The sequence below is a fragment of the Cydia pomonella genome, chromosome 15, assembly GCF_033807575.1.
Source record: "Cydia pomonella isolate Wapato2018A chromosome 15, ilCydPomo1, whole genome shotgun sequence".
NCBI classification, from domain to species: Eukaryota; Metazoa; Arthropoda; class Insecta; order Lepidoptera; family Tortricidae; genus Cydia; species Cydia pomonella.
The window spans coordinates 4,508,242-4,525,596 of NC_084717.1; the positions used below are offsets into that span (position 1 = coordinate 4,508,242).

The window sequence follows — 17,355 nt, forward strand, 5'->3', positions numbered from 1 at the left end:
CATTAGCATGTTGCTTTTAGTGTAAAACAATGTGTAAATATAAATCATATTCACACAATGTTTTTGCAAATAAATCTATTATTTGTTCATTATGATTCTACAATGAAGCACGGTTGACTAATTCCAACACATTACTTATTTAAAACCTATTTGCAATTATACATGGTAAGTCAATTGATAAAATTAAATTAACAAACTTGTCTATTTTAAAATGGAAAATACCGATACAAAGGTTACCTGTTTCATAAAACCAAATTAAGTGTATGTACACGAGTATACGTTGGTAGGTCAATAATGGCATAAAATCGGACATCAAATTTTTTTGAGCAACTACGGTTAACTATCTAATGATTAGCCTCTATATTTGTAAGTAAATTTAACAGCGATGAATAAAAATAAAATTGAAGGGACTGAATATATTTAAATTGAATTTTATTATTAATAACAGGAAAATATTATATATCATGAAATCCTTTTCCATCATGTTATCCCACAACAAATTTACCTTAGTTAAAGCATTTGTTCCCGATGCCGGTTCACTGTGTCCCATGTTAGACTTAACGCTGCCAACCTTAATGGATGAGTTTTTGGCGAACACTTTACCGACAGCGTCGAGCTCTTGAGCATCTGCTTCGGCGATAGCTAGTGAAACAAGAAAAAAAACGTAAACATCTACGAATAATAATTTCACACAAAAGTGGTTCCAACACACCATCCATCATTTTTAAATAGGAAAATTTAATAGATGGCCCTAATAATCTTCTGATAATCAACTTCTGATTAGAACTTTTTAAATTTATATTCTAGGTTTCAATTATGAAAATGTACTAAAATAGTAAGTAAATGACATTAGCACTACGAAATAGTCATTACTATATGTAGAGACCAGGAAAGGAAGGGTTGCAGGCTAAGTAGAATAGGGATATCCGGCTATTTCCCAAACTTGGAAAAAAATTGTAGTCAATTTGTTTTATTCGTAGCTTTACACAGCTAGAAACAAATTAAGAATTTACTATTAGTTGAATGTTGAGTACCAAGATGTTGTGTTACAATTTGACGTTTAAAAACAAAGTAAGGTAAGGGTAGGCTTTACAGGCCTAGGTGAGTAAGGCTATATGAAATTCCTTTACGTATATCATCTTCACTCATCGCACAGGATACGTAGTATTTGCGGACCTAATTTGAAGTCATGTCAACATTTCATTGAAAGTTTGAGAAAAATAATATTACGGTGCACCTGTTGAACGCACCGCAAATGCATGCATCACGTACTACAATATACGGCGCCCGACGTATAAGCTATAGATCTGAACACTTCCTTATTTAAATTAAATTATAATCATAAAACTACCATGAGACATAGAAATATTAAATATATTAAAACGGGTCACTACCGTTAATTCAGTCATAAAATGCTCGACATGTTTCGCTTCGAAACGAGGAGCTCCAAATTGGGCGCGCATTAGCTAACTAACGCAGACTGAATTTTTGACTTTGAAAACGTGAGTTCTCTTAAATATCTAAATTTAATTAATTTAATAAGTTAAACTTTTGTGTGAAATTACCTGAACCACACGCTTCCACATATTCTACATCTTGCGGTGCGACGTTGATTTCAGAGTAGAACTCATTAAGAAAATCCTGGATGTCCTTGGATTCCCTTACAGGCATAAATGGCGCGTCTGGCTTTAAGCTGTAGCTGCCTTTAGCGTAGTAAACTTGAGAGTATATTCTGGAAATTAGATTAAGTTATCTCTTGAGTTCTGTATGCCTTAAGGAGCTTACCAAAACTATTTCAATTATTGTATTCAGATTTAACAATACTCGCAATGCACATCACGTACACCTATAAGTGCAGGCCAGATACCTTATCAAGTTAAAATACATTTTGCAGTGCATTTTGCGCACACCAATTAGGGGAGACTGAGTAAATGAACACAAAGGTAAGTTGACACAGCGTCCATACCCTTGTCGTGAATTTGTCAGAGACACTTGTCTTACCAATTGAAATCTTATTGAAAAACACATGTATTTCATATAATACAAAACCAAATTACCTCTTGGCATCTTTAGCTCGTTGTAAAAACAGCACGTTGATGGAATCAGACCTCACGTAGCCGTCGCCGTTTTTGTCGAAACATTTTGTTTTTCCGTCCAAGCACAAGAAACCGGCTCTGAAAATAAACATTAATTTTAACCTTTTATCGGTGCAGATTAAAAAAAAAAACACGAATCAAGCCTCATCGCCTATTCAAATATCTAAATATTCTGCATAAAAAAATACAAAAAGATAATGTTATAGGGTAATCATTTTTGCCATTTAATATCTTGTGCCCTATAGTCAATTGAATGACAGGAAGCGGCCCTCGGCGGGCTGTATCAATCAATCATATTTGAAATTTAAATAATTAACTCAAAGTTGTCATCGCAACAACTCAATAATGATGTTTGTTACCTGAAGCGATAAATTAATTAATAAATTATATAGGTTTGTAAATTGGAAGAGCGATGGTGGCCTAGCGGTAGGAGCGTGCGACTTTCAATCTGAAGGTCCCAGGTTCTGACCCCGGTGCGTAGTAATGAGTTTTTCGGAACTTATGTACGAATTATCGTCGTTTTTGATATTTACCATTCGCTTTTCAGTGAAGGAAAACATCGTGAGGAAACCGGACCGATTAGGCCTAGTTTACTCTTTCTTGGGATTAGTTGTCAACCGGATCCCAGGCTCCCATGAGCCGTTGCATAAATGCCGTGATAACGCGAGGAACAAGAAGATAGGGTTGTAATAATGAAATGCCGAGTGTGGCATTAAAGGCCGTCCAAGGCGAGGCCGTTTAGAAATACAATACTGGCAATTCATACCCCAGTCTAGATTGCAGTGCTTGTGTAAAAAAGCAACGGCTTTTTAGTTAACGAACGACCTTAATTCAGAAAGAGTGAACAAAAATCAATTGATGTAAAACATAAACAAAATAATCATATTCCACAATGATCAATCGATAAAAAAAATGGTAAGTATTTAACACTATGTTTATGAAACTTAAATTAGCATACGTACGCCATGGAACTTAAACAGCAGTCAATACCGAAATTATGTCGACAAAAAATCCTAAAATTATCCACAGAAGAGCTACCTTTTAAAATTAAGGCAAACATTCGGGTGCATGCGCAGATTGCACCCTCCAGTACTGATACTTCTGTAGGAATGCTCAAGGCACGCCATAGAGCTCGCGCTCTAGCGCAAATGAAGGGCCAAGAAAAAGGAAGAAGGGAGAGGGAGGGATCGATCAAGGATGAAATAAAAAAAGAAGTAAGAAAAAAATCCAGAAAGACAAACCTTTTTAATTTAAGGCACAAATTACTGCCTCCAACGATGGCAACATCGCAATCTCGAGTACTGGATGCTTCTCTAGGCATGATGGAGGCACACCATAGAGCTCGCACAGGCCAAGTCTAGCTCGAATAAAGTACTTTTACCATCGATACAGTACGAAATGAAAAAAGAATTGGGTAAAAATAGGACCAGGTAGACAAACCTTTTTAAATTAACGCAAACATTTAGGTACATGCACAGATTGCAATCTACAACGATGGCGGCATCGCACTCTCCAGTACTGATACTTCTGTAGGCATCTAGACATGCTCAAGGCACACTATAGAATTCACATGGACCAAGTCTAGGCAAATGAAAGTCTTTTGCCATCGATCCAATAAGAAATGAATAAATAACTAAGTAAAAAAATATATAAGGAAAACAAACCTTTTTAAATTGAGGCAAACATTCGGGTGCATGCACAAATTACACCCTCCAACAATGGCGGCATCGCACTCTCCAGTACTGATACTTCTGTAAGCATGTTCGAGGCACGCCATAGAGCTCGCGCAGGCCAGGTCCAGAGCGAACGAGGGGCCTTTTCCGTCGATCCAGTAGGAGATGCGGTTGGCGTACATGGCCTTGTTGCATCTGAAATGAAGACACAGAGTTCATAAGAATCATGAGCCAGATTGAAAGCAGGAGTAATCGGTCAGAGTAATTTATGAATGAATTCATTAACAATGTGTCTATGCAATTTTCTAGGTTTATGATCTAAACTTATTCTAAACTTTACGATTTTAAATACCAGTGAACTCATTTGATGGCTCTTTTTGTGGTGCTAGAAAAATACAACTGACAACACTGAAGCGCCTTGCATCTCGAATAAAATATGTTAGGGCTGTCAAAACTCTACTACAGTGCTCCTCAATACAAAGGTTTCAGAAAATAAATAGCGAATTTATAAGCTATAGTCGAAACCCGACAACAACTGATCACTGGCGGAATAATGCAGCGGCTTGGGGCTTAAAAATTCATGTCGACACGCATTATGCAGGATGAGTGAGCCGGGAATTCCAATTGCAAAGGCTTATACAAACCACAATAATTGTGGTCTTTAGTTAAATAGAATTGCTACCAATCTTGAGGTCACAGAACACCGAATAGCCTCAAATTTTGACTCGCCTGTGCTTGTTTTGGGAATAGCAACGCGAGCTGAATATTTATTCACGGTCGGTACGCAGCGTTCGTCCGCTTGGATGGCTTTTAAATTAGTTACTCTGTTAGTGTGCATGTTATTGTCAATTATTTGTAATAGAGTTAGTCGTTTGAACGAGCATTTGGGTATCGAATTGATTTTGGGGTAGATTGTAAACATGAATGGATTTCTGTAATATTCATTTGTACAGTTCGCGCGCGTGTTACTAGGATTTGGGAGCTAAGGAAGAGAACAGGTCCAACGAGTTTACGCTGTGTGGTGGAGAATTAGGGTACGGTTCTTTGCAAGTCGCACTAGGAATACAGACAGATTCTACGTTGTTTTGTAGCTGTTTACCAATAAATTAATTTTGTATTAAACTGCAAACGTTACCACAAAGCATATAAATAAATAAAAAGTAGAAAAAAAACACTATTTCGGGCGCGAATCGAAGCCACGCCTCCCTAAGGCGGATATGAGTTATATGATGAAAATATTCGCTGTCATCGAGTGGAGTCTTGATAGCTCAGTTGACAGAGCGATGGGCTAGTGATTCAGAGTTGCGAACTCGAGTTTCACACAAGCCAGTGATTTTTTTCCACTTTTCATTTTTTTCTAAGCTTTGTGTTTACCAAAAAGATATTTGAAGAGGACAGAATAGATGTGTGACTATCATGAATTCTCGGGTTTTAAACCAGTATTATGCTAGTAGATTTCTTGGAATCTATAGCCTGGAAACGAATGTTTCAATTTTTGTTACGAATGTTACTTATTTCATTGATGAATTTGTTCAATTTTGCAGCTTGGTGTACACCTAAAAATTCATACTCAGCCTTCTCAATTCTTCATGGTCATGCTAAGGTAGCCGAGGGTACACCTTTCGAATTCATCAACGCTCTGAATGTATTTTTAAAGGTAGCTCCTCAAAACTCAATTACCCTTAATTCACTCAAAACAAAATGGTAAAAAGAGAATCTGATTAAATTGGCGAAAGCAAACATTCGTCCCTTTGTGGAGCTTTAATCACAGCTGGTACCTTTTAATTATTCATTAGCGAGTCATGTCTTGTCAGCCATGTCATTGTTTCAGCAGAGTGAAACGATGAAAACTATGCTGGCTTACCACTAGTTCGCAACAATTAAGCTAATTATACACCGTGTTTTTTTCCGTTAATTTCAAGGGTGCATTCCTGAGCACCATTAAGTGACTTTCTCAAAGACACCGGTATTCTAATTAACTCCATTTCGGAGATAATGATTAATTTATTTTTATCTTATGAGCCTTACGAGCGTATACACTTGCTTTAGGACCTTTTCACATATTGATTAGTGTTTAGTACGAGTGTGTACATTTGCTACTAAACGTAACTACTATATCGGACGATCGATGTTTTTTGTCACAGTTTTCAATTGTTTGGTTGAATTAAATGTAATGCCCGTGTTACAACAACGCTATAAGCAACATTTAATTACTTTTTATAAGAATAAAAAAAATGAATATAAAAAAAAAAAATTATTTTAACTGTGCCATTTAGTTTCTAAAAAAAATCTAACGGTCGGGCATCGAATTCTGTAAAAATATTTTCAAAAATGTTAATATCCAGAGAGAAAAATGGGGACTCGTTTGTAGGAAAAGGTAGTTTCCGGGCGGTCGTCCCCTTTCGTCTTATTTCGGAAAAATCATTGGCCAAAATCATCAGGACGGATCACAGGACATCTAGGACGGTACTCTCAGATTTAAAATAGTTATTTGTTTTACAAGGGGGCAAAGTTGTTGTTTAACCGCTCGTGCTAATATTGATCCCCGAGCAAGCGAAAAATTCCAAAATTGAACCACGAGCGAAGCGGGTGGTTCGAGAAGTGGAATCTTGAGCGTTGCGAGGGTTTTAAGGCACGAGGGTTAAACAAACTTTGCCTCCGAGTTAAACACAACATTTTTCACCACACCAACGCGAGGAAAATACTAACTATGAAATACCAAAAAAATCAAACAAAATCAAATCCAAATGAACATTATTAAAAAATGTAGGTATCATTTAAAATATAAGGAAACAACTCAAAATTTGCATCTGATTACTTTGCCCCATATGTGGATAAAATGCAACTTTCTCGTTAGTTTTTGAACAATCAAGAGGGCCTTTACCAGTTGGTGTGGTGCAAAATATTATACTTATAATTATGTTTCCATTTTTAAATTACACTGTGACCCGATTTTAAAATATAATATTACCAACGCGTTCCATTAAATTTGTGCCATAATGGTAAAACTTTCCTAACACACTATAAAATGCAACAATTTTCGCAATAATGTTTGCCATTTTGTCTACCTTAACTTTTCATTTAATTTATTTATCGTTGTTAATAACAAAAGTTATATTAAACTGTAACGTCACAAGCAAAATTACATCAAAATATAGTATTTTACCAAAAGCCATTTTAGCCAAGTTAGTCGTTCTTTGAATGAGCTGGAAATATAAAAGTTAATATAACTGACGGACGGAAACCCGAATTAATTGTGATAAAGTACGAACGGCAACACGAGAACAATGAGGCGTACTAGTCGCCATCAAATACAACGGAACACAGAATAGTTATTTATAGAAAGTTCGGTGGAAAAAAAACGCTTCATGCAGAAATTGATTGTGATGAAGAACGGACGACACGAGGTGTAATAGACTTTATGAACCGTACTAGTCGTCATCTAATAAACTTCCTTTTTACAAGCTTTCTTTTTTAACTTGCCCTGTAGAGTTATGATGGTCGACTCTTTATCATTTGTCACCATTCCTGTCACGTTCTAACAGATATGTAAGCGCGAAAGTGACAGGCATTGTGACAAATGATAAAAATGGAACCATGCTGCCACGGCTGTTAGTACATAGTAGGTAGTGACCCTGCCTATGAAGCCGATGGTCTCGAGTTCGAATACTTCGAATCCCGGTAAGGGCATTTATTTTTGTGATGAACAAAGATATTTGTTCCTGTTGTATATAAGAATGTATTTATCTATATACGTATGTGTATCGTCACCTCGTACCCATATTGTAAGCTTTGCTTAGTTTGGGGCTAGGTCGATCTGTGTAAGATTGTCCCAAAATATTTATTTATTATTATTATTTATTTACGTTACCTTACCGAATTTGTAATAATTTCAAGCAAAATTAAGCATTTATAAAATAATGACAAATTCATATCCGAAACGCAGTTTTCAACAGGTTGGTACAACCATGAGAAAGTAACTCTGTCTGTCAGTTTGTTTGTTTACTCTTAACGCTAAAACCAATGAACTGATATAGATTAAATTAGGTATGGAGATCGTTAGAGGCGCAAGGAAGGATATAGGATATATTATCATCGCAGGCGAGGACGCGGACAGAAACTAGTTAAAATATAACAACTAACCGAATAGTCATACAGTAGTAGTGACTCACACTGGATGCTACTTTAGAATCACGTTAAAGGCAGGATAAAAACAAGAAGAACTGCTTATTTATAGAAACTGACCCATTTTATTTAATGCCTTTAGTTTATATTGAGAAAATGTGCACCCAACGAAAATTGCGTTTTCCACGCAAATCAACAAAACCATTTTTATCTCCACCAAAGCTTAAATTACAACCGTACACTGGAAGCCAATTTAACATACCGAGCAAGTTCTAATTAGATTCTCACTCGAGCACTAACATGAATGCTAAAACTTCCGCAGTTCGGTTCGCGTAATTATAAAATAGAATCGCGGTTTTTCGGTACCTCGGTACGCATGCGACTTATAATTGCGGTACTTGCTGTAATTGGAAAGTTTTGAACTTGTTTGATCTTTTCGCATGACAAGAAAAGATTAATAATTACCTAATTAATAAGAAATATTGTGTATTAGATTTCAGTCATATTTTTATAATATTTCAAAATAAAGTGTTAATCTACGTTATCTACGTATAAATACATATCTATATTTCATCCTGTTTTACTTAGACAGTATTTTCTAGTCGAACAACCCACCCCGCATCGCTCCCGACGCAAAGGTGCTCATCGCGTTTGCTGCGTTTCCACGTTGAACTGCGATGGACAACCTTTGCGCCAGAAACAACCCGGGGCGAGGGTCAAGACCCCTCTCCTGCAGGCGGCGCCTCAGTTCCCCAAGAAAGATTTCGCCTCCGCGCACCAGCACCCAGACGTCTCCATGGTATTTGTAAAATAAAATAACTCTTGGTTTGGTTAACCTTGCAAACCTTTTTTACACAATAAGAAATACACAGCATAATTCTTTTTACATGTTTTTTCGCCAAACTGCTTGACAGCTTGTTGGCGAACGGTAGCACTCAACATTCTTCCTTAATCTACTGCGTAAGGTACTAACAGCAATACACTTACCTAACCAGTCCTTGGGCGTTATCTAATTGCAACAAGGTTCAAAACTTTTTGACATTTAGGATATGAATTTGCAGTTGGTTCGTGCAACCCTGATTTAAAACGCGACTTTTCCTTCAAGAAAGACAAATGAACAACTCATCCGATACTAACATATGATTATAGGTGCCATTTTTTACCCATCACACCGTCATTGACCGTCGGTTTGCAAACGATCCTAATATATAAATCATTCATATTTGCGCACGCAAAGTGGTGGCGGTTCATTTTTTCACTTCCCTCCATTCTCCCGTAATCCAGTCCGTGGCTCATAAATAAAACACAAAATACGGTCGTAAAACAAAATGAGCGCAAATCGAAACCGGTCCGAATCGTCGCAAAGAGTAACTGATGGTAATCTGGCTAGAATTGCCACTGCTTTGCCAAATAGGTCAGGTTCTAAGACTGCTACATTTTAAGCTGACACTAGAAAGACGTTGCTTTAAGTTATTGGCTACGTGTAATGACGGTCCCTATGGCAGTTCATTTATGTAAGGAGTAGCTGTCATTCAAGTGTTTTTAGATATTTTTAGGATGTTTAGTAAAATAACTTATTTAGAAATGTAACATTTAAGTATCTAATAAAAATACGGTAAAAACTTTGTTCTTCAATTAATTTATAACTTAAGCCTAACCAATACAGACTTGAAGGATCGCTCACAAGGACCATTATCATCATTCAACGCGAGAGATATAAGCATATATAAATGTTTAAGCAAAGAAAATCCAAACATAGCCTGGGGGCAAATTCCAACAATATAATGTAAAACTAATCTAATATGGATATGAAATAATTTAAATTTGAGATGGTTCTCCATTAGAGGATCTGCTAAATTTCACATTATGTCAATTTTTAACCAAAAACGTCACTTTGACACTGACAGATCAGTATCAGATTAGTATCAAATTAGTATCAGACCAGTATCAGATCAGATTGAAACGAGATTTAATAACATAAACTTGAAATGTATAAATAAACCTGTAACTCTAATGTCTTTTAATTGAAACTGGAAGAAAGATTTTCATTCAATTAAAGTTATTAAATACGTCTAAAAAAACATCTACCAACTATTCTCAAATTAATCCACCTACAATATAAAACAACTTTGAAACTTAATTAACTGTCATATCTACACATACCCCATCCTCCCCCAATATCTAAGATTTATATTGTTGCATCAAAGATAAAAAGTAACTTTGCGAGCTCAGTAACAGGGGACGTTGGGGAGAAATGGCCACATCTATCAATATAACGATGGATACTCGGGGTTAAGGGCACACTGTGATAGGCCTAATGGGGGATGAGGATGGTCCAGATCTCGGTAACGAGGTGTATTCGTCAGGAACGTGATACTACATATATTGTCTTTATACTAAATGATACTTAAACTTTCTTGGGATTACATTTACACTTATCAACACAACAGACTATATTATATTTGACTAGTACTCAAAGAATGCTATGAGCTTAGCGTGTCTTTTTAGTAGGACAATGTTTTAAATAATATCCGTTCGGTCGCGTTGTACTATATAGAAAAACCCCATTTTAAATTAAATAAAAAATCGATAAAAATATAACGACGCCAAGTGCCGTTCGCATGACGACACAGTATGCAAAAAAAAATAGATGCATGGTTTTAATATTGTTGTAGGGGCTTGTCTTTCAGTATCCCTTTTCATATGTTTATATAAAATGATTTCAGTATTTTTGACCTAGCGAAATCAAAGGTATCCGATTTAGTAGAGGCAAAAATTCCTTATGTTCGGATGTTCTACTTTATAGGTCGCATTTCTCAACCGATTCTCGTGAATATCATATATAGATGTTTTTTTTCAATTCTGTTATTAAAAATGGCGGAGCCATGGGGGCTAGTAGCATCTACATACATCTACTAGTTGTCAGTCTATGCATTATTTTATTTTATTACATGTAAACAGGAAAGCGTTATAATTACTAAGTAGCAAATTGTTGGACAATTGAATGCAAATGACCATTGAATGTCAATGTAACAAATGAAGTACAGTACAGTAACAATACAGTTGTTATAATTAACTATGACGTTGTAACTTAGTTGGTTAATGACCCTATTACTCATAGATAATCTGAATACAATAGATGTGCCGTCACTACAATATACTGTTAACGGCCAAGTTAGTAACATGATAGCTTTATGTATCTACAAGGGCAACACTTAAAGTTCTTAGAAAAGGCTGCTTAGAGATCATATAAGAAACAGAGGCATATTATTTATGAAAATATAAGTCTTTATAATTTTTTTGAGGTATATGCCATTTCGTCGCTACTTGTGTTTCCGGAGTGCTGGCAAGTACGAAATTGTACGTCGAGCGTTATTCCAATTTCGCCCTGAGAATTTTTTCGTGTCATTATTTGAAACGATTTTCATTGTGGGCTCAGCCAACAACAGAGTTACAATAGGCTTCAGTTATATTTTTATAATAAAGCCTAGTTCTCGTACGTCTGTTAATTCTTAAAATTTCAAATTTAATCGCTTTTGTAGTTCTTTAATGTATGATCTTAGAGAAGCATTTCAAGAGCGACGTCAAAAGATTACTACGCAGTTGTACAGTTAAAAAGAAAACACTGACTTGTATATTGTATATCAGCAGTTTCTGACATCTCACAGTATTCACATGACACTGTTAAAAAAAATCTTGCATAAATATGTATGTGAAAAAAATTCGCCATACAAAAAAGGCATTGGAAGAATGAGCTGTGTACGCTTCAGAGTAATTTTATCCTAATGAAATTTGTACGCGTGATCAAAACGAGTTAAAGCACGGATAAAAATAAAGAGTGATGGCCTAATTAGTAAAACTTTTTCTATTCTAAACACTTTCAGTTTGCCCCTCGTAAAACGTCTCAGTTGATCCCAGTATATAGGTACGTACAACGACAGTAGAACCTCCATAGCACGAATCTCAAGGGAAACGACAAACAGTTCTTGTTAACGAGTTTTTGATTAAACCTATAAGAAACTTAGTTTTACGAGTATTCATCTTAAAGAGGTTTCGGGGTTATAGTGTAAATAAGAACGCTTAAAAAAGTTCTGTCTTATTATTTTCTTCGAGGTAAGAATAATTTCGAGGTATAAAGTTAATAAAACAATACCTCTATTATTTCGAGTTATAGATATAAAATCAATTTTTTTGAGTTATGGAGGTTTCTGATTTTGAAAGTAAGAAATATTTCATTTTATTTCCTGTTAACGAAGATTTCGACTTATCAAGTTTCGAGTTATCGAGGTTCCACTGTCATTTGATCCATAGGAGGAACTATACGTATTTTAATTTGAATAAGTCATTTTTTAAGTTGTCACAGTGACAATTCACATTAAATCCATGATGCCGATTCTGTTTTATCAATTTGATATGGTTTTTTATCTTGTTTTGACACGACATTGACCGTTAACACGAAATGAAATCAAGAGCCGTCTGATAAAGCATGGCGCTCGCATTTATTGGTGCGTGTCCAATGCCTAATAACAAGATTTAAGTTCGTATCAAAATAAGAAAAAATATACCAAATTGTCGAAACAGAATCAGCCCTTACATGCATCTTATTGTATTGAAGCTGCTAAGTCCATGGTGGGACAAATACATGTGTCGACAACCGCGTGGAAAAAAAATATGTCACCAAATTGTGTGTTTAAAATTTCAAGATGTTTGTTTTACGATGTTTTCCTTCACCGAAAAGCTAGTGGTAAATATCAAATGATATTTCGTACATAAGTTCCGAAAAACTCATTGGTACGAGCCAGGATTTGAACCCGCGACCTCCGGATTAAAAGTCGGACGTCGTATCCACTCGGCCACCACCGCTTAATATAAGTAATAATCGTGAACGGATGCTGTTTGTTAAGACCGATATATTTAAGCTTACTCGGGCTACATGTTATGTTATAAGTGTGAGACACTTCATTCGGCTCTTGTCTGTTTGACTGATTTAATTTCTTTTCTTTTACATCATGTTTGTAAAGTTTCTTTTAATTATATTTTATCTCTGAAGAGACTTTTACATCTCTAAAGGATTTTAGTATTTGTTGTTTGTATTTTTTAACATAGTTTTATTGTGTAATTCGATATTTAGAGACTGTATACATCTCTAATAAAGTATCTAATATTTTATTTGTTACATGTATGAGTGCCCCTGTGGCCTATTTGCTGAATAAATATTTGATGGACTGACTCAAAATTCCATTCGGTAATCGTAATAATCGTCGTCATTTCATAGCCATATTTCAAACCCTTTTAAACTCCACGCTCAGCTTAAAAACATAGGCACAATACTTATAACGTTCAAACGTTCTCGAAAAGCCTTTTTTTCCGTAATAATATAAAAATGATCCCAACACCCGTCGAGCGCAGGTGGTGCGCTACGGAACTAATAAGGAAATAATTATGAATAAGGATCCAACTTGGCTTTAGGTCGTTTATTAAAATGGTAATAAAATACAGCGTTTTAACGGTGAATTAAAAAAGGAGTTTAAGGGATTTTGGCGCCCTTTTGTTTGGGCCCTGACGCAAATACCTACGCACTGAAGTTCAAAATTATTGATATGTCAGATGCAATGTTTTACACTTAACATATCAATAATATTGACCTTGCAATTTTAAGTCTTATATATAAAAATGTCAGATCCACTCATTTGCATTTTGACGACCGATCTGGCCTAGTGGGTAGTGACCCTGCCTATGAAGCCGATGGTCCCGGGTTCAAATCCTCGTAAGGGCATTTATTCGTGTGAAGAGCATGGATATTTGGTCCTGAGTCATGGGTGTTTTCTATGTATTAAAGTATTTATAAATATGTATATACTATATATCTCATTGTCTAAGTACCCTCAACACAAGCCTTATTGAGCTTACTGTGGGACTTAGTGAATTTGTGTAATGATGTGCTATAATATTTATTTATTTATTTATAATTCCAACAGTCTTTTACATTCCCTCATATTTTTTGCCATAGGTCATCATTTGCCCTAATGCTCATATTAACGTCTTAATATCGGTGGAGTTATTTTTGTCCTATATTATATATTCTACAATTATTTGATATTTAATATCTAGTTGTAGCCGCAACATTTAGACAAAATGTCTTATGCAAGTGATTTTAGCCCAAAAGTTTTTTATGAAAACTGACGTTCTCTTCTGCCTCGCGTTGTCCCGGCATTTGCCACGGCTCATGGGAGCCTGGGGTCCGCTTGACAATTAATCCCAAGATTTGGCGTAGGCACTACTTTTTACGAAAGCGACTGCCATCAGACCTTCCAACCCAGAGGATAAACTAGGCCTTGTTGGGATTAGTCCGGTTTCCTCACGATGTTTTCCTTCACCGAAAAGCGACTGGTAAATATCAAATGATATTTCGTACATAAGTTCCGAAAAACTCATTGGTACGAGCCGGGGTTTGAACCCGCGACCTCCGGATTGCAAGTCGCACGCTCTTACCGCTAGGCCACCAGCGCTCACCACCAGCACCAGCACCAGCTTATGAAAACTGACGTTATGCCTAACAAAGTTAGGGTTAGTATTAGAACATATTACTTTTATTCCTGTTTTCGCGGCAGGTGCTTATGCCCCTCGGCTACCTGGCCCACAGTGACATGGGTCGAATATTTATAAGTATATGCAATTTTCTGACGGCTTATGGCTCTCTTTGGCCATCCTTAATGCTGTTCTAGCATGGTTCGACCTAACCGAATCAACTCAGGTTGAATACAGCGATTTTCTCGAGGGGCTACAGTATGGAGTGCTTCAAAAAAATAATTGTACAGGTTTTTAACACTAGAACAGTCCCTAATGGGTCTGATGGACCCAGAGCCTTTATTATTAACGCTAACTTGCTCGTTAGGTATTGCACGACGATGACGTTTTTAGTACCTTCAAGTGAAAGTTCATCGCGTCGATTCGTCATTTCGTTTGTCTGTCAGGGCGTCACAATCACGAGGAACGGACGTCTGAAGTGTCTATGGGTTTGTTAGACCCGGTAGCGACTCTTAACGTATGTAAAATTTTCTTACTTTTGGGTCTACTGGACTCATGTGTGACTAATTACGTGACTAGTATTTACATGATCTAAAACCATTGTCTTTAAAAAAAATCATTTTTTAGCATAAAAGTTAACTGCTCATAGGGCTTAGTAAAAAAAAAATAGCAGATTACATCAATTGAAGTAATAGAGTATTAAAACTCATCTGAAACTGAAAATAAAGATGTTGGAGGAATACTCCAATAGGATAAATTCGGAATGCATTCACGGATCATGTTTTAATATACATTGAGATCGTTTTTAGCCATTTTTCAGGGAACAATTCTAGTAGTTTAAGAAAATGTAGTTTATAAAAAGGGAAATAAAGAGCTCTGAAGGTTATTTACATTACATTAGAAAGCGCTAAAAAAATTGAAAATGTCATTTACAGATTTAGATTAGCGAATACTTTGTGAATATTCGCTAATTAAAACTGTTGATTATTATTTCATGTATGTTATGAATGTATATAACCATTATCATTGAATAGTTCTCATTTTATGGTTATTTAAATTACTGGGTCCAGTGGACCCCAAAGCGACTAAATGTGTTTCAAACTAGGGCGCGACTGTTCTAGTGGTAAAGGGTCGCCAATGCGCCACCGACGTGGTATAAAATAAATATGGTATAAAATAAAATAAAAAATATATTACTTACTTATAGAAATCGTTAGAGTAAATAGAGACAGAATCCCGCAACAAGTAAAGTCCTAAGGGAATTGGAAGAAATAAGTTTATTCCCTACAAGTGTAACTACTTTATGTAAATAGAGCTTTTTATCGTAATTGGAACTAGTGCTCGACAAAATTGGTTTTCTATGTAAAGTTGCTAGGCAGGCTAAGAATCGGGTTTCACTCGGTTTAACTATTTAATTGCGTAAGTTTTTAGCTTGTTTGAAAAACTTTTTTATCGCGAGGATTTTTAGGTGTGATTCCTTATTTCAGACTGTTATAATCAACTGCAGAAAATACTTAGGTTATGATCATAGCCCGGTTTGGGGGCAAAATATATCTGTGCTAGTGATTAATCAATTATCGACTCAAGTGTTATCGATATCGATAGCAAGCAATTTCTAAATTTTTATAACACTGACTCATCCTTGAAGTAAACTATGTTAATTAAGAGTTTGAGTTACTTTATTATCTATTTGCAAACCACTTTGATTTATTCTTATTGCAACTATAAAATTCTGACACCTGACATTGAATCTAGTCATTTTGATAATAATTAAAATTATATCGAATCGAATAATCATCAGCAATCATTTCATTTTGTTGTAAAAGCGATTAACTATGGTGTAATATTTATCCACTTTATATCACTTTATCCACTTATTAAATACAAGCCTCGCACAAAACAACGCTGTTAGAAAAAAAAGTGTAAAATTATGTATCTAGTAAGATACATAGCAAAATAAATGGTGATAATAATAAATAACGGTAGCTGAGGACTGGGACAAGTGGCGTACTAGAAGGGGGCCTATGCTCAGCAGTGGGCTGATATGATGATGATGATGATGACTGACGAGGATGACGTCATAATTTTATCGACTTCGACTATTAGTAAGTTTTACTTGTCCTCGCACTTTTTAAACGTCAAACCGAATTGCACCCGTTAGCCGCGTAATTGTTATGATTAGCTAAGTATATAATGTGTATACTGTTTGTAAGTATGTTTGTGTCATGTTCATTTGTAGTGTCAATCAATACCGTTGACCCAATTTAGGTTAATGAAGTGGCAACAAATAACCTACAGGTTTAACCGACTTCCAAATAGAAGCGATTCTAGACAAAAAGAATAGAAGTAAAGGGTTACTTTTCAAAGGTACACTAGCAAAGGTGATACTTATTCACCTTTTTTACGGAGAACCTAACTTATTTTTAAAAAGAAGTTTTATTTAAAAATATAAAAGCTCATAGGAAGTAAAGTAAAAAAGAGTGGCGCAAATAGTAATACAAGAGCTTTATAAAGAGTGAAGTAGCGAGTGTGTAACTGACATTTGGAAATAAGATGCAAGCAGACAGCGGATGACTGATAAAAAAACTTTTTTCAATATACATTTCGATATTTTTTACATTGACTAAAAATATTTTCCCATCTCAGGAGCACAAAAAATATTTTTGCTTGATTCATGCAAAACTTGCTCGCAATATTCTGGCCAGATGCGGGAGGAGGAGGTCCTGTCCTTGATGTAAAAGCACCGGAAACACTCCACCTTCTCCCGCTGATTTAAACGGTTAAAATTTTTCCAATGCCCATTTAATTTTGTTTGATCTAAAGATGTTAGTTGCCAAATTCCATTCGATATTGCGTGCCCTGTGGATTAGAGGCGTCCTTTGGGCGCAAAGTTGTGTTGTGTATTACTGGTTGAATACGAACCGGGGAAGTGG

The 17,355-nt window shown here is 35.8% G+C and overlaps 1 protein-coding gene across 1 annotated transcript in view; it reads right to left on the reverse strand.

Moving 5' to 3' along the window:
- LOC133525599 (fatty acid synthase-like) overlaps positions 1-17,355 on the reverse strand; it is a 53,223-nt gene that overhangs the window by 23,621 nt on the left and 12,247 nt on the right. Inside the window, exons 4-7 of the mRNA XM_061861909.1 lie at positions 3,761-3,964; positions 2,058-2,174; positions 1,566-1,732; positions 506-642 (exon numbers count right to left, since the gene is read on the reverse strand). Of these exons, the coding sequence (XP_061717893.1) occupies positions 506-642; positions 1,566-1,732; positions 2,058-2,174; positions 3,761-3,964 (625 nt within the window). The remainder of the gene's footprint in view (positions 1-505; positions 643-1,565; positions 1,733-2,057; positions 2,175-3,760; positions 3,965-17,355) is intronic.